The sequence below is a fragment of the Cetorhinus maximus genome, chromosome 7 (assembly GCF_964194155.1).
Source record: "Cetorhinus maximus chromosome 7, sCetMax3.hap1.1, whole genome shotgun sequence".
Classification (NCBI taxonomy): Eukaryota; Metazoa; Chordata; class Chondrichthyes; order Lamniformes; family Cetorhinidae; genus Cetorhinus; species Cetorhinus maximus.
This window is the reverse complement of record NC_135885.1, coordinates 17,292,467-17,317,255: the sequence shown is the minus strand read 5'-3', so window position 1 is coordinate 17,317,255 and position 24,789 is coordinate 17,292,467. Positions and strand designations below refer to the sequence as shown.

At 43.4% G+C, this 24,789-nt stretch overlaps 1 protein-coding gene across 1 annotated transcript; it reads left to right on the top strand.

Moving 5' to 3' along the window:
• The first annotated feature begins 222 nt into the window (after positions 1-222).
• LOC144682612 (uncharacterized) lies at positions 223-24,620 on the top strand. The gene is made up of 8 exons (XM_078545106.1): positions 223-298; positions 8,312-8,430; positions 10,954-11,014; positions 14,621-14,688; positions 15,023-15,125; positions 19,101-19,219; positions 20,463-20,608; positions 22,771-24,620. The coding sequence occupies exons 1-8, from the start codon at positions 235-237 to the stop codon at positions 22,874-22,876; spliced, it is 786 nt and encodes a 261-aa protein (XP_078401232.1). The 5' UTR covers positions 223-234; the 3' UTR covers positions 22,877-24,620.
• The last annotated feature ends 169 nt before the right edge of the window (positions 24,621-24,789 follow it).

Sequence of the window (24,789 nt, the reverse complement as noted above, 5' to 3'; positions counted from 1 at the left end):
TGTAACACGCCTTTTTAACCCCCCCCCCCCCCCCCAACCAACCCAAAAATAATTATTCTCGGACAAGGTATTTCAAAACAAATATCGTCTTCATATATTTAGTTAATCCATAAAGATTTTTTTCCTCAAAATTATGAAACACGATTTTTAGTTTACGAGCTGGGTTCCAGCGTGACCCCTGGGTGACCCGGTGTAGCACGGATTAGGGTCCGGGTTGCTGTTGTCCTGGTAACGATGGCAGCGGTCGGGAGGACAGAGCCGCTGCGGGAGCCCTGCACCTACCAGCGGCGTTTCAGAGGTACCCAGATAGGCAACTGCAATCGTTCACATTGTTATTATAAACCATAAAATCCATGCATTTTGTATTTAATAACATCCCTGCAACTGCCCAAGGCAATCCCGAGGTGGGAGACGCCCAGTGTAATAATTATTTATATCAATAAATGGGACCTTTTTTCTTTATTCATTCATGGGGATGTGGGCTTCGCTGGCTGGGCCCGCATTTATTGCCCATCCCTAATTGCCCTTGAGTAGGTGGTGGTGAGCTGCCTTCTTGAACCGCTGCAGTCCATGTGGTGCAGGTGCACCTACAGTGCTGTTAGGAAGGGAGTTCCAGGATTTTGACCCAGAGTCAGTGAAGGAACAGCGATATATTTCCAAGTCAGGATGGTGAGTGGCTTAGAGGGGAACTTCCAGGTGGTGGTGTTCCCATGTGTCAGATGCCCTTGTCCTTCTAGGCGGTAGAGGCTGTAGGTTTGGAAGTTGCAGTCTAAGGAGCTTTGGTGAATTTCCTGCAGTGCATCTTGTAGATGGTACACACTGCTGCTACTGTGCGTCGGTGGTGGAGGGAATGAATGTTTGTAGATGTGGTGTCGATCAAGTGGGCTGCTTTGCCCTGTATGGTGTCAAGCTTCTTGAGTGTGGTTGAAGCTGCATTCATCTAGGCAAGTGGGGAGTATTCCATCACACTCCTGACTTGTGCCTTGTAGATGGTGGACAGGTTTTGTGGAGTCTGGAGGTGAGTTACTCTCTGCAGATTTCCCAGCCTCTGACCTGCCCTTGTAGCCAAAGTTTTTATATGGCTGGTTCAGTTTCTGGTCAATGATAACCCCCAGGATATTGATAGTGGGAGATTTAGCGATGGTGATGCCATTGAATGTCAAGGGGAGATGGTTGGACTCTCTCTTGTTGGAGATTGTCACTGCTTGACACTTGTGTGGTGTGAATGTTACTTGCCACGTATCAGCCCAAGCCTGAATGTTTTTCAGGTCTTGCTGCATATGGACACTGTTGGCTTCAGTATCTGAGTGGTCATGAATGATGCTGAACATTGTGCATTCAAAAGCGAACATCTCAACATATCAACATATGATGAAGGGAAGGTCATTGATGAAGCAGCTGAAGATGGTTGGGCTTAGGACACTACTCTGAGAAACCCCTGCAGTGATGTCCTGGACAGAGATCACTGATCTCCAACAACCACGGTCATCTTCCTTTGTGCTAGGTATGACTCCAACCAGCGGAGAGCTTTCCTTCTGATTGCCATTCTCCAGTTTTGCTTGGGCTCCTTAAGGCCACACTGGGTCAAATCAGCCTTGATGTAAAGGGCAGTCACTCTCACCTCACCTCTTGAGTTTATTTCTTTTGTCCATGTTTGGACTAAGGCTGTAATTAGGTCAGGAGCTGAGTGGCCTTGGCAGAACCCAAACTGAGCGTCAATGAACAGGTTATTGCTGAGTAAGTGCCGCTTGATAGCACTGTGAACGACACTTTTCATCACTTTGTTGATGATGGAGAGTAGACTGATGGGGTGGTAATTCATTGAACCAGGGTTGATCCCCCAGCTTTATGTTAATGGTAGAGTGGGGGATATGCTGGGCCGTGAGGTTGCAGATTATGGTTGTATACGATTCTGCTGCTACTGATGGCCCACAGTGCCTCATGGATGCCCAGTTTTGAGTTGCTACATTTGTTCGAAATCTATCCCATTTAGCATGGTGGTAATGCCACACCACCCGATGGAGTATATCCTCAATGTGAAATTAGGATTTCATGTCTACAAGGACTGTGTGTGGTCACCTCTACAAATACTGTCATGGACAGATGCATCTGCAACAGGTAGATTGGTGAGGACGAGGTCAAGTAGGTTTTTCTCTCTGGTTGGTTTCAAGAGGGAACACAAATTTTGAGAGAGAGAGACTCATATCTCAGTAACATAGAATATTTGTGGGGGGTTGAGGGGAGGTTGTTGGATTTTAATCCCATTTCTGGGTCTGAGCACATAATCAAGGTTGACTGGTGCAATGCTGAGCGATTGGTGCAATACTGAGCGATTGCTGCACTCACTGTCTTTCAGATAAGATGTTAAACCGAGGCCCCGCTTGTTCCTCTCTGATGGATGTAAGAGATCCCACAGCATTGTTGGTGCAGTTACAGATTGTAACAACCACCCAACTCTCTCATTCTGCTCATCGACCTGTCCCAGCTGACAGTATCCCACTTGCAATAGATCTACCCCCGTGTGTAATCTAGGTAGTTTTGGGAGTCAGTGGACAGCCTATACCCTGAGATAGGAATGAAGACATTCAGAAAGAAAGATATGTGAGCATATTATGAAGAGGACATGGGGGAGGGGTATGTTAAACTTCTGATAGCCAGATGGTGAAGTAGGAAACCAGATACCAATCTTGTACTTAATGCTAAATTTGCAATGAAGAAGAGTCATATGGACTCGAAACGTTAACTCTGTTTCCCTCTCCATATTTTGTTTTTATTTCAGATTTCCAGCATCCACAGTATTTTGCTTTCATCACAATGTTACAAGTGCCTGTCTCCTCTCTAGCCAACACCCAGGGCAGAACTTTCCCATTGTCATGTGGGGGCGGGCCTCACACGTCCGCACGTAAAATGACGCGTGGTGATGTCGGGCGAGCGTCCTGACGTCACCATGCGCCATCGTGATATCTAACTGGGCGGGCGCGCGATGATGTCCGACGCATGCCCGCCATTAATTAACGGGCCACTTAAGGTCCTTGAGTGTACAATCGACGCCGATTTTTTGGTGCCCATGCAATCTTGGTCAGTGCATGGGCGCAACGGGCAGGCGGGTAGGACACATTTGTATAAACCTCATCCATGGGTGGGATAAGACGGCCTACTGGGGTCGTGAATGTGCACAGTCAAGTATTTATTTTTGAAAACTTTTCAAACTTGCCTGTGTGATCTGCGGTACTTTAAAACGCATACCAGCTGCTTTTTCCGGACTGTTAATCTTCAGGTCAGCACTCTGCAGTGAGGAATCCCTTCTGGGCCTGCAGGTTTCAGGAAGCCTTTCCTTAGCCTGGTAATGGGAGCTGAACTGCCCACTCGGGGCAGCTCCCCTGAGGAGGAATGGAGGGCTAGAAGGGGGAGAAGGCCAGGAGTAAAAACAAAAAACTACTGCGGATGCTGGAAATCCAAAACAAAAACAGAATTACCTGGAAAAACTCAGCAGGTCTGGCAGCATCGGAGGAGAAAAGAAAAGGCCAGGAGTGTACATTCAGCCTCCAGGGGAGCCACCTTTGGGAGGACAGGCACAGGCACAAGGGGTAGTCCAAGGCGGAAGGGGCCGCAGAAGACGCCACTATCCTGCTGCCAGGGTATCCAGGCGGCAAAGCAACTACCTTAAAGTGTCTGAGGTGTAGTGCCGAAGGAGGCTCCGTCTCTCAAGGGAGATGGTCAACTATATCTGTCAGATGATTGAGCCCGAGATCTCAGCAAACTGGGAGGGGAGCTTCAAGGTGGCGTAGCAATGAACCATCTGCTGCGCTCTGCGTGCTTGCGCCTCCTTGCTATGGAAGGATATACCATGTGGTGCCTAATGTGATGTAGGTAGCATGTGTGGACACCCCATGCCAGTGGCTCTAAAGGTCACAGCTACCCTCAACTTCTATGCCCCTTCCAGGGGCCGGTGGCCGATCTTTGCGGTGTCTCCCAATCAGCTGTCCACACTTGCGTCAAGCAGTTTACAGGTGCTCTGTTCAGACGGGCATTGACCTTCATCCACTTCCATTGGGACCAGGCAAGCCAGACACAGCGAGCCAGAGGTTTCACGGCCATTGCTGGCTTCCCCCGTGTCCAGGGTGCAATAGACTGTACACATGTGGCCATCAAGGTGCCAGCAGGTGAGCCTGGTGCCTTTGTCAACAGGAAGGGCTCCCACTCCATGAACGTGCAGATAGTGTATGATCACAGGATGCTGATTCTACAAGTCTGTGCAAGGTACCCAGGCAGCTCCCATGATGCATACATCCTCAGACACTCCCAGGTGCCGGGGCTCTTCAGTGCTCCAGCCTGCCTTGATGGATGGCTGCTGGGTGACAAAGGCTATCCCCTCAGAAGGTGGCTCATGACGCCTCTCCGCCAACCAAGAACAGAAGCTGAGCAGCAGTGCAATAGGTGCCATGCCTCCACAAGGACTGTAATGGAGAGAACCATCAGTCTTCTCAAGATGCGCTTCCGATACCTGGACCACTCGGGGTGCACTCCAGTACCCCCCAGATCGTGTCTCGGTGAAAGTGTTTGCATGCTGCGCTCTCCACAATCTTGTGCTGGAAAGGGGGGATTCAGTGGACAATGAAGACGTCAACGCAGTGGCTGCGGCTGCACACGATGAGTCCAGCAGTGAGTCCGAGGATGAATATGCACAGGGAAATGCTGAGGGGGTAGACGCTGACCGGGGCATGCTTTAACCCAACGAACCTTCAGTTAGCACACCACAGATGGACCACCAGGACAAGCCTGGGCTGTCGGTTCGATACTTGACACCTAAGTGCAAAATCTGGTTAGCAACAGTAACTAAGGGCCTTGTTAATAAACCTGAATGTCCAACAAAGCACTCATTACAGTTTTGGAAACAATACACATGCTGAAGAAAAGAGGCATCCTCAGCCATGGTGATATATCTGAATTTAATGTAACAAGCAAATCAAACTATTACAAAAAAAAATAGTGTTAAAAATCAAATAAAATCACAAGGATCTCATCTCGGGCCAACACAAAAGCACCAATTAAAACATGGTGTGCATAAGGCGCCTTATGCTTTTCTTTCCGGGTGCCATGTCTTGGTGCTGCCCCATCGCTCAGGGTGGCATCTGAGACAGCCTGTTGACTCTGCTGTCCTGTTGGCCTTGATGACCTTGGCGGTCGTCCTCTGGCCCGTGGAGCCTGTGCTGGCCCCGCCTGGGAGGGAGCTGCCAGTTCCACAGCATCTGCCCAGTCGTCGCAGCCTCGCCGGATGATATGGTCACTTGGAGAGGGCTGGAGGAGCTGCTGCCCTCATCTGGAGCGCCCTGAGAGGTGCCCGCAGAGACGACAGGCGGCTGCTGCGCTGACGTGAGGTTGCTTTGGACCTCCCTGCTCACCATGGATGGATGGGCACCGAGCTGGGAAACTTGGTGCGCACACTAGCACTGACCAGCTGAGGTCAACGCCGATGTGCATCCCCAGGAAGCCCTGATGGGTCTCCTGGAGTAGGCTCTCCACGAGAGTCACCACTCTCTCCATGGAGGACGCATAATGCTCGGACATGTGGCTCATTGCTTCGGCAATCGTCCCCATAGACTTCTCCACCATGGAGACCAAGCCAAGCATAGCCTCATGTATCTCCCCTAGATGCTCCTGTACACCAGGTCGCATTTCCTGAACCTGCTGCGTCGCGGACAACTCCAGAGGCACATCATCAGGCACCCACTGAGCGCGTGCCTCGTCCCCTGCAGTCCTCTAACTGCTGGTGCCATGGGCACTCTCTGTCTCTGCCAGCTCCTCCAACGACTGTGAAGTGCCCCCACCGCTGTGCCCGGGACACTAGCCATTGTTCGAATTCCCACCGAGGTGCTAGTATCTGTGCTAGTGCCTGCCTGGCTGAGATGGTGTGACGCTGGTGAGACTTCAGGCCCCTCAGGTGTGAGAGGGGGCCTCTGCTGCTCCTCCTCCCGGCCCTGCTCCGATGATGCTGAAAGGAAGAACAAGGACATTGGATCAGTTAGCGTGGAGACAATGTCAAAGTGCATCCCTGTCTCCCGGATCATTATGCGCTTATCCTTTCATAACCAATGGTCAAGCCATGTTGCAAAATTAAATCATTTAACATTCAGCAGCGCTGTGGCTGTTGGGAGAACAATGCTGACCTCACTGTTGGGTGTAAATACCTGGCCGTGGCACCCCAGCCTCACCAACACCAGTGGACCTGGGTGCATGGCACCTCTCCAGATCCAGGGCCTTCTGCTCAAAACGGCTTAGAATGGTTAAATGCGCCTGGCCGCTGCCAGTCCTTACACGCTGTGCTGCATTATGAGCATTTTTCTCCTGAAAATGAGGGAAGAGCATTGATTAGTGCAAATTGCACATGGACTCTGTTTGTGCACGGCCCACCCTAACCAGAGTGGGACATATCAGGGCTCCAGTGCCTCCTCGCCCCACTGCTGCTGAACATTCACACAAAGATGCTGGGTTTGCTCCACAGCCTCCCCCTCCCCCTACCCCATGGACACATGCTGCCTACATCCCATTAGGCACCACACGGTATATCCTTCCATAGCAAGGAGGCGCAAGCACGCAGAGCGCAGCAGATGGTTCATTGCTACGCCACCTTGAAGCTCCCCCCACAGCATCTCATCACCTGACTAGGACATGTCCTGGAGTTCTAACACAGCGCCTAGGTGCAGCTCCTCCAGGTTGCCCCCAAACCAGTCATGTGGGACTCAGTATAACACATGCTGCAGGGGCAAAACACATCTCCTCGTCACCCTCTCAGGCTGACCTCAGCATGGGCAATCTGTTTGCCCACCCAGCAAAGGACAAGTGCTGTCAATGATTCAATGCAGTCATGACACTCACACTGGGGGGGTGGGCAGCAGGGGGATAAGCTGACCTGCTGGGTAAATGCCCAATGCCAACATGGTACTCACCCTGCCAGAGCGTAACAAGTCATTGAAGCGCTTGTGACACTGGATCCAGATGCGCCGCACCACGTCACGGGAGCTCACCACCTCCTCCCAGGCATGTTTTGTCCTATGGGGTGCCTCCTCCTCCCACCCTGGGGGACCAGCACCTCCCGCCGTGCTGCCACCTCCTCGAGGAGGGCAGCAAGGCAGTCACCTGAAAAATGAGGGGCACGCTGGCACCCCCGCTTCACTCTGTGGCCTGGCATGTCCATCTGTCCTACCCTCTGGCTTGGCCTGCTCCACTGGCCAGCCCTCCGGACTGGCTTGCTCACCAGAAGCACTCTGCCGTGGCCTTGCACTTGCCATTGTGAGCAGCCTAGAAAAGGCTGCCAGGCCTTCATTTAAACAGGCTGCTGGGTCGCCATTGGACCCAGTGGTCTGTGCATGCCCGCCACCGCCTGCCCACTCCCGCTATCCTCGAGAGTCAAGAAATATACCGTTCCCGCTCTGCCACCCCGCCAACCGGAAAATTCAGGCCCCAGTGTTACGAAGTCTCTCTTTATGTTTGCTCAAAGTTCTTAATCGATTAATGCGCTCCACCTGTATACCCTTACCCTTAATAGTACAATTGACATACCATTAACAGGGTGGGGAGAAAGTACCCTGCTCTACCTCGACGTAATATTGTGGGATCCTTTATGTCATCCTGAGTGGGAATACAGAGCCTAGGTTTAGCTTTTCATTTGGAAGACAGCATCTCTGATAGTGCAGCATTCCCTCAGTACTTCACTGAAGTGCCAGCCTAGATTTTGTGCTCGTCTCTGCAGTGGGGTTTGAGCCCACAACCTTCGGACCCAAAGGTGGGAATGCTACGACTGAACTAAGGTTAAACTTGGAAACATCTCGTGCAATTAAGACGGAGGTGAGGAGCAATTTTTCTCTCGGCTATTAGTCTGTGGAATTCTGTTCCCAGAGAGCAGTGGAGGTAGGGTCATTGAATATTTTTATGACTGAGTCAGATAGATCCTTGATTGATAAGGGAGTCAATGGTTATAGAGGGTAGACAGGAAAGTAGAGTTGAAGCCACAATCGGATCAGTCATGATCTTATCAAATGGTGGAGCAGGCTCGAGGAACTGAATGGCCTACTATTCCTCCTAATTCGTACGTACTTATGTATTGCCAACATCTTTAAAAATTGAAGTTTTAATTTCTAGGACTGAGTTACTGAGACAATTTAGATATGGAGGGGGGAATTAGGAGATCGCATAAATAAACTTAATTTCTACAGTTTCATTTAACGGTTTAGTTTTCTTTTTGTGTGTTTTGCAGGTTAACTCGGCACAATTATGATATAATGTGTAATTTGTTGTCTCTCTTTGTGTCCAGTGGATGTTAACGTTAAGAAACCTCTTCAACCCATCCATCTGAGCAGTGATCAAGTGGCTGTGGAGATCTGGTCTCTCTGTTTTCAGCTTGATCTCCTTATCCGGGCTGAGGTGTATCAAGTACGTAATGTGTCGGTTAAATGTGGTGTGATCAATGATTGTGGGAATCAATTACTGACCATAAATATATTAGCTACAAAACAAATTTGTTAGAGTTATTTTAATTGTGACTTCACTCAATACTTTTAAAAAAATAAATCAATTATTTTACTTCAGTATGATCGTTGGGATTCTGTAGGAAGTGTTTTTTATAGGAATATTGAACAGCGTGATAGTAACCAGATGCAAGCAATTGCACATACAATCTGTGTCTTTTATTGTCCATTTATATTGGCAAGAAATAGTTCAACAGCTTAACGAAGAATCAGGGCCTCGTGAGAATGTTACCCCCCCGCCCAGAATCATAGTTTACGGCACAGAAAGAGGTCACTTGGCCCATGTTGTCTGTGCCGGCCGAGAGACGAGTTACCCAGCCTAAACCCACAGCATTTGGTCCGTGGCCCTGCAGGTTACGGCAAATAAGGTGCATATCCAGATACCTTTTAAATGAATTGAGGGTTTCTGCCTCGACTACCCTTTCAGGCAGTGAGTTCCAGACCTCCACAGCCCTCCCAGTGAAAAATTTTCCCTCATCTCCCTCTAATCTTTCTACAAATCACTATAAATCCACGCCCCCTAGTCACTGACCTCTCTGTTAAAGTAAATAGACCCTTCCATTCACTCTATCCAGGTCCCTCACAATTTTGTACATCTCAATCAAATCTCCCCTCAGCCTCCTGTGTTCCAAGGAGAACAATCCCAGCCTATCCAGTCTTTCCTCATAGCTGCAATTTTCCAGTCCTGGCAACACCCTTGTAAATCTGCTCTGTACCTTCTCTGCAATTACACCCTTTCTGTAATGAGGCAATCAGTGATGTATACTTGAATGTAATATAAAGTATTTGTGAAATTCAGCTACAAATCTACAGCTGTAATATAAGTAGGGGTAGATGATCAAATGATTTTTAATCCACAAGTGGCGTGAATAGTTAGGAAGAACATTGTTGTGCAGTGTGATGTAAATCATATCCCAGTATCGAGTATATGGGCTAGATTACTCCAGGTCAATTTCTATGCTGACTTTACTGTCAGTTAGGACATGATTTGCTGTACTGCATTCATAGTTGTTCTGTATCGCGTATCTCTCCCTGTTTAAATACCCTGCAGAAACTTAGGGCAGAATTTTCTGCCTGCCGGGTGGATGGGCCCAACCCAATCTCTGGCGGGCGGGGAGCCGATCCCCGCTAGAGAAGCGGGCCCCGCCGCCATTTTACATGGGGGGGCCAATTAAGGCCCGCCCAGCGTGACGTCCGCCGGGAAGAGCTATGCGTTTCCTGTGCGGGCGGGGGGGATTCCCCAAAAGCATGCGCATGAAAGAGCGCACATCTCCCTGAGGCAAAGCGCTGCCTCAGGGAGATTGCTGAATCTTTTAAAAATGCTAAAAATAGAAAAAAAAAATCCTTAACATGTCTCCCTCGTGTGACAATGTCACATGAGATGGGACATGTTCATTAATTACACTAAAACTTTATTGAACTTTTAAAATCCCTACATGAAACCTCAACCCGCCGTTGGATGAGATTTCATGTTTATTCTATTGCCTGCCAGGGCTCCTGGCCTGCCCGCCAACCTTAAGGTTGGACGGGCAGGTCCTTTAATTGTTTCAATGATCCTGTCAATGGCTTCAATTGGCCATTGACAGGTCGGCGGGCCCGCAGCTGATTTTGCTGTGCCCCCTCCTTCCTGAAAATTTAAATGGGCCGGGATGACGTTGGGGGTTCCGCCCGACATCATCCCACATCATTTTATGTGTTGGCGAGGGGGCCTCGCCCCCTGCTCGCCAATGGCAAAATTCAGCCCTTAATGTCATTGAATATATTTAAGATTGAGTTAGACAGGTTTTTAATCTGCAAGGGAGTCAAAGATTGTGGGAGACAGGCAGGAAAGTGGACTTAAAGTCACTATCAGATTAACCATGATCTTATTGAATTGTGGGGCAGGCACAAGTGGCCAACTCCTGCTCCTATTCTTATGTTCTTTATGTTCTTATTCTCACATATATGAAGAAATATTCTTGTTTGGGTTTCTTGTGTATCCCCCCCTCCCTTACACTTGCTCTACTGCTAGATCTTTTAGCTATGACACCTCTCTGTGGTGGAACTCTCTTCCTAAACCTATTTGCCTTGCTATATAAAAAAAACTTAAGATATGGACATCGCTAGCAAGCCAGCACTTTTTTATTACCCACCCCTGATTGCCCTTGACAAAGTGGTGGCAATACGCCTACAGTACTGTTGGGTTTGGAGTCCCAAGACATTGAGCCTCCAACAATGAAGGAACGACAATATATGTTCCAAGATGAGATGGTGCATGTCTTGGAAGGGAACTTCTCTCTCACCTTAACCTCTTTACCTTATCCCTGTTTCATTTGATCTTCAGTTCCCTGGTATAGTACAGAGTTACTTGAGTGATAACATTTTTCTATTCTGAATTAGGAAAAGTTTGTACTATCCTTTGACTAATTGAAACCATTGTTATTTCTAGTTACAGGAACAGCTTAGGGAAGACAGAAGTCCCGTAGAGTCAGAGTCTTTTCACATAAGAGGTAGGTACATCAGTTCTTTAGGTGGATTTTCAAGCAAAAAAGAAATACTGTGGCGAACGTACAGTTTTTATTGTCACTGGGTCTCAAATTGAGATGTCTTTAATCTGTCCTAGTAGAAGGTTTCTGGAGCAAACATTCTGGAGGGTAGTCACCCGCAGGCTTCTAGGAGTAGAGAAACTGGTAAAGAACATTAAGTGATATTTCGCAGGCAATGGAGGTGAGGGTAGGCAGAGGCTCCACTGTGAAAATAGAGCAGGTAAAGATGGTGTATTATGGTTTTATTTTGCTGTTCTTTTCCTATCCAACATTGCATTCTTTATTCCAATTTGCTTTTCCAGGTGTCCAATAGGTGTCTCTGGCAGCCTGCTTAACATGGGACGGGAAAAACATCCAGCCTATAAGCCTCCTTTGATTTATAGATTAATGATACTTAGTTAACTATAGAGTTCTCTCTGCCACTTTGTAAATTGAGATAATTTTAACTTCTCTCACTTATTTATGCAGTTTAGTCAATGATTGTGCTAATTGGCTTTTTATAAGTCTCAGAAGATAATTTCTTGCATAAAATCACGCTAAACTGCGGTTGGATTCTGTTGCGTATGTCTTACTCTGGTTTGACTGATGGCATACTGCAGTGTTGTAGTATAAGTGTGCCAAATGCGCAGGGTGTTAATGGGTAAATTTATAAATACTTCGTTTTCCATAGTAAATTCAGTTAAGAAGGAGGGAGAAGAAATAATGACTGGAGTTTTCTACATGTTTTCCCCATATTGGTGTTCACCAGCCTGTGATTTTCTTGTCCATGATAATAATTAGAAGGTTGGGGGGGAGTGGGCAAGCACACGAGCGGGAAACCGTGCTCAGTTCAACAGAAGTGAGTCATGTTCCACAGAGAATAAAAGAAGGTAAACAGTAATTTGTGTAAACCCACAGTGCTCTTGTACCTTTCCTAGCAATTGATAGTTATGGCATTGCATTGGCAGAGGTCTGAGGGCCAGGCTGCATTTCTGCCATCTTGGGTGAACATTACAGAGAAAGCTAAAGGAAACAAAAAAAAAATCTTCAAGTGAAAGGGAGGTCTGCTCAGTTAGCTGATCTCATCTAGGGAGCAAGGGTAATCAGTATGTTTCCATTGATCTCGATGTCCATGATAGAAGGAGGGAAAATTGGCAAGGATTTCCAAGCCTGATCCTTATTAAATGAACCCTGCTGGAACCATGGGAGAGACTTGTTCTGTATTCTGACAACCTGCCACATCAAGCTCAAGATGGAGGTCCACTCGTCCATCATCCCCTACACCTCAACCCTCTCCCATGGCACCTTCCCATGCAACCGCAGAAGGTGCAACACCTGCCCCTTTATTTCCCCCCTCCTCACCATCCAAGGGCCCAAACACTCCTTTCAAGTGAAGCAGCACTTCACTTGCACTTCCCTCAATTTGGTCTACTGCATTCGCTGCTCCCAATGCGGTCTCCTCTACATTAGAGAGACCAAACGCTAGCTGGGTGACCGCTTTGCGGAACACCTTCAGTCTGTCTGCAAGCATGACCCAGACCTCCCTGTCGCTTGCCATTTCAACACACCACCCTGCTCTCATGCCCACCTGTCCGTCCTTGGCCTGCTGCAATGTTCCAGTGAAGCTCAACGCAAACTGGAGGAACAGCATCTCATCTTCCGATTAGGCACTTTACAGCCTTCCGGACTTAACATTGAGTTCAACAACTTCAGATCATGAAATCTCTCCCCCATTCCCACCCCCTTTCCGATCCCCCTTTTTTCTTATAATTTATATATATTTTATATTTTTTTCTTTTCCCACCCATTTCTATTATTTTTAAATTTATTTCCAACCATTGTTTTATCTCCACCTTTTAGCCCATTTCGATCCGTTCCCCTCACCCAACCCCCACTAGGGCTATCTGTCACTTGCTCATCCTGCTTTTTACCCTTAATGTCACCGTTAGCACATTCCTTAGCTAATATCACCACCGTCAACACCCCTTTGTCCTTTTGGCTATGACATCTTTGGCAATCTCTTCTTTGCCTCCACCTATCATTGGCCCTTTATCCAGCTCCACCTGTCCCACCCCCCTCAAACAGCTTATATTTCACCTCATTTCTATTTTTCTTTAGTTCTGATGAAGAGTCATATGGACTCGAAACGTTAACTGTATTCCTCTCCGCAGATGCTGTCAGATCTGCTGAGTTTTTCCAGCTATTTTTGTTTTTGTTTCAGATTTCCAACATCCGCAGTATTTTGCTTTTATCAAGAGTAAATAATGACTGGTTGGACGCTTGCTGTCCAAGGAACCATGTTTGAAGCTTCAGGGGAGGGGTAGGGTTGTTAAGTTTTCAGTTCATTGTATATCCATTTTATTTTGTGGCAGCTTTTATTAATTTGGTTATCATTTGACAACAAAGTGTCAACAGACTAGCAAACAATCCTCTGGTTTTTGGTTGAATGATCCCACACTCTTGAATAGTAGAAAATAAAATTGCCTGTGTAAGGGCAAGTTGTTACATTGAGACTTCATCAAAGGCGATTTGTTTAGTTTGGGAATGTAATTGTTTTGGAATAAGTGGAGCCACTGTCTCAAAGGAATAGTCCAGGATAATGTTTGCAATGGACTTATGTTAAAATATTTGATCTAAGAAAATTGCTGAAATCTATGAAGTGAAAATTGATGTTCAAAAAAAGCCACATTTCCTATTTGCTATTTATGTATGGTTGTCAAGAGCTTTGCTGAAGAAACCTGGGGTGTTGGGAAGCATTGGGGAGGTTGGTGAGGGGGGGGCGCGGTGGGGGGCTTGGTGGTTGTGGTGAAATGGTATTGGACAGTAGCACAAGATGGGTAATAGGGAAACAACAGCATATTTTACACACAGCTTGACTATCTTTTCCACTGATTTTATTTGGGTGGCGTGTATACTGATTTGCTATAATCTGTTTTACACTATCACCTAAGATCAATTTTACCCACCTGATATATCAGTAACTAGCTTGGGTCCCAGTGGCCTTTTGAAGTATTAATATTTTTTTTGCTGCCTTCATTACAATTTAAATTTTTATTGTTAAGAAACACATGTTTAAAGTGATATCTATGTAGGGTAGAGGGGTGGTGGAACTGGAAATTGTGTGAAGTTTCGGGAAAAAAAAAGAATTCTTCCCCCACCCCCTATTTCGGATATCTATTTTCAGCATCAAAAACTCCCAAACTCAGTTGAATGCAGTGTAAATGCTTTCGCAACAAAAATGTGCCTCTGCCCCAATTGGAGGCTAGCAGCTTGTACTGCACCTGTGCAAATTTTCCCATTTCTAATACGAGCCATTTTGTGGCCCTTATATAAGGGTGCTAGTCTGGGACAGTTTTCTACTGTGGCTCCATATCCACTGAGAAATATGTTGTGTACCTCAAATCTTTTTCGTATAGGACACTTAAAATAAACAATCGGGGCCGAACTTCAGTCCAGGCCCCAAAAGCGTAAGCATTTAATTCTGAAGAGATACTTTACTACAGCCTGGATAAATATTTAAAAATAATGATCCATTGGAATTCAACAACATGCTTGGGTTGTTTTTCAAATTGTTCTTTCATTCTCACACAGGTGTAGATTATGTTGAAAGAATTAAACAATATCTGGAGCATCTGCCAGACCCTGTTCCACAGTTAGAGGTAATGTGCTTTACCATCTTTTAAGATTCTAATTAATTGTAGAGTGGTATGCAATATTGTTTCTGTCTAGACATACATTGGTTGGTTGTAATATATTTGTATTACAGTATTTCAAGCTGCAGCTCTGATGCACTGGTAATAATAATGAGAAGGTCTGTGAAGCAATTTTGAGACATTTTTCTGAGTGAAGATGCTATTTGGAAAGAATTGATCAATTTTACTGTTGTAAAAAATGTACTCTGAGTGTTTTCTAAAGGGGTGCTATTGCTGTATTATTGCTATGTAGCCTCTTTTTCATAAGTCCGTAAAGTATAGTATAAACTGTCTTTCACAGGACTATCTGGATTCTCAAGGATTGTCGACATTGTTTCCCCGTGTTGAAATATTTGTAATACATGGTAGACCTGTTGACATGCTGGAACAGCCTCCCTTGGATGGTAAGAGTGCTTTCCCCGTCTTAATACATTCGTGTATGTTCTACAAATAAATGATATCAATGTACTGTTCTTAATGATTTTGGTTGTGTATGTCTTTTTAATTCTACAGAAAACTTGTAATATCAAATCAAATAGATTAGAATTAAGTATATCACTGAATAAAGGATAATGTGTACATTGGGAGGTTTGGCAGTTAAAATGCAACAATGAGACATCATGATGTTAGGAGACGATGTAAATAAAGTACAATATGTGAGGGGATACATTTTGGTAGGAAGAATGAGGTCAGGCAATATAAACTAAAGAGTACAGTTGTAAAATGGATACGGGAACAGAGAGAGACCTTAGGTATGTGTGCATAAATTGTCCAAGGTGGTAGGGCAGGTTGAGAAAGCAGTTAAAAAAGCAGATGGAATCCTGGCCGAGGCACAGAGTACAAAAGCAAGGAAGTTATGATAAACCTTTATAAAACACTGCTTTGACCTCAATTGGAATATTGTGTCCAATTCTCTGCACTGCGCTTTAGAAAGGATGTGGAGGCTTAAGAGAGGGTACAGAAAAAAATTATGAAAATGATTCCAGGGCTTCAGTTACATGGATAAACTGAAGGAGCCAAGGTTGTTATCCTTAGAGAAGAAAAGGTTGAGAAGAAATTTGATAGAGGTGTTCAAAATCATGCATGAGGGATCCGAACAGAGTAGATGGAAAGAAACTGTTCCATTGGCAGAAGGGGTGTGAACCAGAGAATACAGATTTAAGGTGACTGGCAAAGGACCTAAAAGCAACATTGGAGTTTTTTTTTTTGCTCAGTGAGTGTTTAGGATCTGGAATACACTGTTTGAAAGGCTGATGGAGGCAGATTCAATCATGGTTTTCAAAAGGGAATTGGATAAGCACCTGAAGGAAAATAAATTGGATGGCTACGGGGAAAGGTCAGGGAAGTGGGACTAGTTGAATTGCTCTTGCAGAAAACCAGCCAAATGGCCTCTTTCTGTGCTGCAGGGGTTCTATGATTCTGAGTGCTCGTGTCAGGAGCACAGGTTGAGATTTTTGTTGATGGGATATGGCGGTATGGTGGGAGGCATATAACAATGACATTGAGTCAACAGTTAACTGTCAACAGATCAACTTGCGTGAGCGAATAGTTAAGACTTCTTTCTTTGACTTAACTGTGTCTTTTGTTGTCACTCTGTATGAAGTATGCTGGGGGAAAGGAGATGGATCATAGCCAGATTGATGATCAGCCACCAGCTGAGCTTTTAATCACATCTATTGCTCCATTTCAGATTGTTTGCTTTCAATCTATCTGGACAAGTTAGAGAAAGAGTGAAAGTCTTTCTGTAGGTTGTTGGCTTATGATGACTGTAATGAGATAAAGGAGAAAATAGGAAATGGGAGCAGGATAAGCAACGGTAACAAGGTTTATGAGGAAACATTAAAAAAAAATGAAACCGTATTGTATTTACAAGTGAAAGCAATTTTAGCTTTCTTTCTAATCCAAACACTCACAGTGTCAGTGTTCTCCAGAAGCAAAGATGAGGGATATTGGTTCTGTAAACTTAATCCTGGGTTTCCATGTTAAACTGATTAAAGCAGAGCAAAAGCAAAATACTGTGGAAATCTGAAATAGAAACTGAAAATGCTGGAAATACTCAGCAGGTCAGGAAGCATCTGTGGAGAGAGAAACAAAGTTAACGTTTCAGGTCGGTAACCTTTCATCTGTTTTGTTCTGAAGAAAGGTTAATCATCTGAAGCGTTAGCTCTGTATTTCTCTCCACAGATGCTGCCTGACCTGCTGAGCATTTCCAGCATTTTCTGTTTTGATCAGCGTTCTGGGCATCCAAATCTGCAAAACAGTCAATTGTATTGCAAGTGTGTCACTATATTGTCAATTCTTCTTCATCTTTCTGCTGTGACGAACTTACTATTGTAATAACATTTGCTTCTCCATAGCAGAGAGGATCGAAATTCGTACAAAGACTTCCAACAGCATTTTAATTTTAATTAATGGAGTTGGATGAAATGATAATACACAATAGGGATCAAAGTGTCTAGAAAAATCCTAAACAATTTCTTGTTATCTGTTGGCAAGGAATACAAAGTGGTAATTTGCTACCTTTATTTGTACCTTCTTTGAATGTTTACTTACAAATCAAATGCCGCATGGTGTATTTCATCAGACCTCTATACAAAGTTTGTCAATTCAGCCTCTTCGCTATGAAGTTGTCTATTTTAAAATGTCGTACCTCAGACTAACTGTTGAGAAACATGACTGATAGTATTGCAGTTAGCTTTAAAATGAGGCCACACAATCATTTAAAAGTTTGGGGTTGGAAAGCATAATGTGTGATGCATTATTCACATATGCTGTGTGGCAAAAAGTGCTAATTTATCTTGGTTTTAGTTTCTTAGTAACAGCTTAAGGTGCTTTTTATTTTGTTTTATTAAATTGTAGTGCTTAAATTTTATTTTAATTTTTGTTTAGTGTTGAAACTCAACCCTACGGTTTTCTGTAGCTTTTGCGTCAAAGGTGGCTTTTTGTTGTGTATGAAGAACTGTGAGGGTTTTGCATTCAGGTGAGTTAATAACTAATAATAACATTTTACCTTTGCCGTCTTTTAATTTTATCTATATTTTTTCTTTTTAAAAATACACAATTAGTTTTATAATGTGGCATTTGCACTCATGGTTGCTCACATAATACATTCTCAATTTCTGTCATGCTGTCTTGTACCTGACACAATGAACTAAAGAAAATAGGCAATGCCTTAGATTGTTGTTAAATTCCTTTTAACAACTGGTTAGGAAGCCTTTTAGCTACAAGGTGTACCACAGGCAACAGGCTTGTGGAAATCTTACTGTTAACAACTCTCCTTAGCATAAAGAAACTGACTTTCAGAAAGCTGATGACACTAGAGGCTTCCATTTTTTGGGGGCTGCTGAGCTTTTAATAGGTCTCCACTAACACCAAAATATATGGAGCTGGTTTCCTTCCTGTGAGTTCCAGAATCAAGGCATTACAACCTCCAACAGTCTTGATTTGATGTACTGACAGGAAAATAGTCAAACTGAAGAGTGCTGCATGGAAATCTCATGTCTCTGGTTGAACCTTTAAGAAAGTCTAAAAGTGCTTTGTAAAGCACTAATGGAGGCCTGAGAGCAGTTCATTCCATCCAGGGAATACTGTGAAGCACGCAGGATCTTAAAGAACAAGGAAAATATGTTATTTATGTGTCGGAAAGCAAACCTGGCTACTGTGCAAGCACGAATTATGTTTTCTTTTAAGTACCTTTAATAACAGTTTCTTAAAATCAAGTTTATCACAAATTATTGAATGACAGCCTTTATTATTTAAATTATGTATTTATAAATACACAAATATCCTGTGGGGTGAAAACATATGATCTTCAGAGGAAGTAACTTGAATTATTGAGTGGAACTGTTAGAAGTTTCTTCTAATGTTCTTGAATTGTGTGATGAATCTGTGAATTCTTGACTGAAGTACTGTGATTTTGCATGGTTAATTCAATAGTATTACCTAATTTTGTACTACATTATAAATTGAAGAATTTTGTGTTGCGTACATGGGTTATAAAATGTAACTTTGTTGGATAATGTATTATGAATATTTAATTACTTGTTAGATTTGTTCTATCTGCATTTGTAGGTCAATAACACATTTACTGTTCTATTTGTACTAATTGTAATGTATTTCTGATCCTTAGCCCTTCTTTCCTGATTAAATTCATAGGAAAATTTTATTTATTTTTTAACCATGCTATAAAAGCTTTGTTGTGCGCTGATTACATTTTACAAGTTCTTCACAATCAGTAGCTTCACTTATTCTGTTGGTGTGGTGATCTTCCCTACTTCTTCAATAGCTGCCTTTCCCCTCAAGGAAACCACACTGTATTGCACCAATTAAGCTGTTGAGGGCAGAAGATTAATGATGTTTTGTCTGTGCTTTCAATGCAGATTATTTTTCCCACATTGGGAAACTAAATCAGCTCCTGGTTTTAAGCCAGCAGTTGGAAGATGATGTGCAGCACCTGGGAAGCCACAAGTATATAGCACATCAGCTTTCAGTTTTATATGTGAGTATTATCATGTTTAACCTCGGGGCGCATTGTAAAAATTGTCATTGTAAGATTATGTCCATTATGTGATGTATCATCAAGCGTTTTAATCATACTGCTTCTGTTTCCTCCCTTTTCCCCCTCCCCTGACTATGCTGGATTCCATAAACAAATAAAAGAATCCAGTAATTATATGAAATATCAGGTGTGTGTCAGATTGTGTTTGAAGGGATTAAGCAGCCTTGGGCCTTTAATAATTATCAACAAAACATGTGAGGGACCTGGGCTATGACTGAGTTAAACTCTGATGCACTAGTGGTGATTTTATATTTGGTGATTTTATTTTCCCCTCATGATCCTCAGCTGGGCTATTTCATTTTTCTTATTCTGTTACTGTTAAAGCTCACTGACCCACATATTGCACTGATTGAGGATGGTTTGGGAAAGGAGGCAGCAAGATCATGCTCTGCTTTTTTTGCGTGTAATGTTGTCTGAGCCAGTTATATTAATCCTGTAATTTATTCCCAGGTACCTTTTTACATCTTTCAATTCTTTTTGTTTTTAAAAATATTCCAAGTTAAAGCACAAAAGCAATGGAGTACAAAATAGATGTTGGAGCTCATAGATTTGAAAAATTGAGTGCATCTAGAAACATTGGCTAACTGAACATCACTGGATGTGACTTGGCAAATCCTTAGCGAACAGATACAATTGAAAGAGAGGCATTCCTTTATTTTAAAAAAAACCTCTTGTTCTAGGCTAACTGATGCTTGTAATATGACACCTTAATAAAACATCACTGAGCTTTGTCCAACCTGGAACATATCTCTGTAGACCATTTAGCCTCCCAAGCCATTCAGTTACATCTGACTGATCAGCACTCCAACTTCATTTACTCACCTTATGTTCCACAGGCCTTTTGATACCCTTGCAGATCAAAAATCGATCAATCTTGGTTTTGAAAACCCCTGATCTCATGTAACCAGTGGTAACCCCAGTGTAAACCTACTGATTTTACTGAACACTGGCCTTCATGAATCCAACAGATTTAATTCGGAATTGCTACCGGTTTTGCAAGATCATACTTTGGAAACCAGCAGGGCAAGAAACCCCTTCATAACAACGTAAAGCAGATACTTGGAATCAAATTCAGGATCTTCAGCTCTGCGTAGCTTAGTACGACACTGAGTCATGGCAGTGCACACTAAGCAATTGAAGGACAGCTGTTTTTCATTAAAGTATCTTTATTTTCTCCTTGCAGAAAGTTCTAAATTATTTCAGTGGGTCTGTTAGTTTGGACATCTTAAAAAAAGACATTGAAGCTAATTTCAAAGCTTTAAAATCTGGACTGGCAGTTGGTGAGGGGTCGGAGAAGGAGCCTGTGCTACCGTACCATTACGTAAACTGGTGAGTAGCACTGGCAGAAACCAAGGGTTTTGACACAAGATGGGAAGATGCTTGTTTATGATGCATTCTGGAATGGTATTCGGTGGAAATCACTGAACAGTTTTAAGCTCTATATGTTGAGGACTCCTGTGCTTCATTTACAATGGTAACCCATACCCCAACAAAAGTCAGTGTTGACAAAAGAGATAAGTGAGAAGAATCAGAAGATAAACTAGAATAACACAACCCATTTCTGTTTGAAATTATGAAACTAGATTAGATTAGCGTGGAGAGGAATGTTTAATGTTTAAATAGTTGCTTTGACTTCACAAAATGTAGATGTATTATAATGTATTAAATGAATTAAACTAAATCCTAGCACATTTTTAAAAATAAAGACATTTTAAAGCAAATCAATAAAGGGAATGTGTTACATGATCATAATACCTCTACGTTTTGTGAAATCAAAGCAACTATTTAAACATTAAACATTCCTCTTCACACTAATCTAATCCAGTCTCATAATTTCAAAGAGAATTGGGGTTGTTTTATCCTAGTTTATCTTCTGATTCTTCTCATTTATCTCTTTTGTCAACACTGACTTTTGTTGGGGTATGGGTTACCAGTGTAAATGAAGCACAGGAGTCCTCCAGCTCTGCTTTGCTTTTGTCTTTAATCAAAGCATCGAATAACAACTGAAGCAAGTAAATTTCTACAATAGGCATCAAAGCAATTAAGATTCAAATTTTGACATTAAAGTATATAGTGTTCACGAAAGCATGCAAAATTCTTTTCTTTCCATTCACCATAAGGTTGTGTTTTCGTTAGTTTAAAGAAAAGCTTACCAGGTTAACCTTGTACAATTAATGTTAGAATGCAATCTAACACACTTGTCTAGTAACAGAAAACTGCTAGTGTACCATTTGGGTGGGTTGATGGGTTAATTTGTATGTATTGTATAGATCTATTTTAAAAAAAGAAAGTTGCATGTAAATCCCCCACATGAAAGGAGATACTTCAGTTGGTATTCTTTTGAAATTGGCCTCTGTGTGATGTCATGGGGGGAGATGGTGGTGTAGTGGTAATATCACTGGACTAGTAATAGGCTAATGCTCTGGGGACGTGAGTTCAAATTCAGATTAATAAAAATCTGCAATTGAAAGCTAGTCTCAGTCATGGTGACCGTGAAAGTATCATCGATTGTCATCAAAACCAGTTGGCTCACTAATATCCTTTAGGGAAGGATATCTGCCAACTTTACCTGGTCCAGACTGCATATGACTACAGATCCACTGTAATGTGATTGACCCTTAACTGCCCTCTGAAGTGGCCGAGCAAGTCACTCAGCTCAAGGGCAATTAGGGATAGCAACACTCACATCCCATGGAAAATTGAAAAAGAAAAGTCTCCTGATCATGGATTTGGACAACTTATTCATTGGGTCTGTATCTAACTGGCTGGAAGTGAACTTTGGAAGGACACATATGTTTTTTGAACTAAATCAAAGGCGTGCTGCTTGTTGGCCTTGTGTCCTAATCAATATCAAGTCTTTTGTACTCTTTCTGAGTACTAGGGATTGGGGTCTAGCACGAGGAACTAATCCATACAGAGATGACTAGCAGCCAGCTGGAAATGAACCCATTGAATATGTCAGGCAAACTATCAGCCAGATCTGCCAAAGCCGCTTCAGACCAATTGGAAAAGACCCTTCTGGGCAAGAGATGGTTCAGAGCTTATTACTGAAATGTCTTTAACAATCTTGCCAAACAGCTATTCTCAGTAAGTTCCAAGTTGATATTAAAATTGAATTATTACTGATTTATGAGGTATAATGATTGGAGTTACTGTCAACCCACTCATTCCAGGGTGAAGAGGCCAGATCCATTTTGAAGTCTGAGTTCTCATTTAAATGGCAGCAGTGAGCTGCAGGTGCCAAGTGGGCATCCAGTAATTGGCCAATAGTGATTATTCATCATTGAGACTGGTCAGCTGGTATTGACAGGTTATTCAACTTCATTGGCATCACAACCATGACTTGTGCCCAGCATCAGGATACTGAAGTTGCTTTAGCTAAGATAAGGCATAAGATGAGGGAGAATAATTGTTAATGAGGAAATAATTATTTCAAAATATTACAGTTAATATTGAAATAATCATTGTTTAAAAACTTGTTTTTCTTTTAGGATACTCTGCCTTACTCGCAGTATCACTACAATTGTGTCCACCCTTCCTGAAGAACTTACAGAAGAAATGTCTTTGGCCATGACTTTTGCTATGAATTTGAGATAATGCTTATGTGCGCAAGCACACTTTTTAGGATACTAGCGAACTGAAGTAATATACTTAATACTGCACTGAACATCAGTCTGAAATGATTCAACAGTTAGCCGTGCATTTTAAAGAAACTTAATATTGCTCTTTTCTTCCCTCTTCTGAATGTGCTGGCTCATACCGGTTTAGGTGCCTCTGTTACCTTACTCAAATATGCATTCTTTGCGAGCCAGTATAGATATAGAACATTCCCAGTTTGTAATGACTTGGGGAGAGGTGGGGTTGGTCAGTCACGGCAGCTGATCTTGATTCTGCCCCCACACACACGCGCATGGCCACACAAGCGCCTTGAGACGTTTTACTATGCTATAGGTGCTACATAAGTGCAAATTTGTTGTCGTTCCTGTTGACAGGAGTCACTGGATGGCAATTAGGAGCAGGGATCCTGGTTGCTTTCCCTCCTGCCACTTGCTAGCCCAACAACACGAAGATCACCTTCAGCAAGCACCCCTTTTGGTACTCCAGCTGAGACTAACTAATTCAGGGATCAAACCTGGGACTTTGTCATTTTGCGTGGCTTAGTTCCCACAGTGCACTTAGCCATCTGAGCCATCAGAGGAAAGTTTGAAACATCATTATCTAGTTACCCAATATAATGCATCTTGCGCCAGCCAGTTGTAGAGCAAATGAACATCGCAGGTACTGATTTAAAACAAATGAAGTAAAATGATATGTTTTTAATGCTTAAATTTTCCTTCATTTGACATTCACTCTCTCTTCTCCACCCCTGCTTTTCTTTATTAGTCCAGTTATGATGGCCTCATCAGAGGTGGGATTGTAGACAAATAGGTTGCCCATTTCTCCAGCATTTTCTAAGCCATGTTATGATGGCCGGAGGTGTGGTCCCTGAAAAACAAAATGGAGAAAAAACACATTATGTTTAACTAATTTTTACCTCTTGGATGTGATGCTGAGCTTTGAAGCATCCCACCGAGTATCCAGACAAGACCTGATTCAAGTTAATAAAAAAGCAAAATGCATACTGCAGATGCTGAAAATCTGAAATAAAAACATAATATGTTGGAAATACTGATCGCCTGTGGCGAGAAACAGAGTTAACTGGCTGGGTTTTCCAACTCCTGTGGACCTTTAAAAATGGCGGCCGGGACCTGATTCTAGGGTTCCCGGCCCCATTCTCGAGGTTTCTAATTTTCAGCAGGGCTTCCTAAGGGTGCAGGCTGACTTGGGTTGTGAGCCACCTGGCTGGCTGCATTGCAGGGATAGTCATGTCTTCGTCACCCTCAATTTTCATGGAGCTGGGCTAACTTTTCAAAGAGTTGTGGTTCACGGCACCTCAGAGCTGTCATGAGCCATAGTCTGCAGGAGGGAACCTTTTGAAAGGTAAAGTCAAAACGTTATCCTCATGCCCCCATGCCAAGGGATGCCTGCACCCACCTCCCTATGGCCTCTCATGCTCCCCCATGCCAAGGTATGTCACTGCGATGTCCATTCACCCACTGTACGCTGGATAGAACTAATGAACCCTATAGTGACATTAGGATGTGTAAAAACAGCTTTTAAAAAAAAAGTAGTGAAACAGCTGAGCCCCGGGGAAAACATTGTTTGATTGAGCAATGCTGTCAATTTCACAATTTGATCTCTGATCGATGCTGTCAATTTCACAATGTTTATTTACACAAGATAAAGGTTTCAAATGCTTGCAAGTTCTGCTATCGATACTTTAAAGGGTCTGGATGATTTTTAAAATAGGCCAGCATTTTATCCCCATCCCTAATTGCCCTTGTTCACTTTTATAGTAAAGAGATTTTTTTTTTTAAGAAAGTGGAAATTTATTTATGACTTTTTTTAAAGCTGGCATTGGGGCATGATGGGCCATAAGGTTGGTTGGGACACTGCTTGGCATGGAAGGG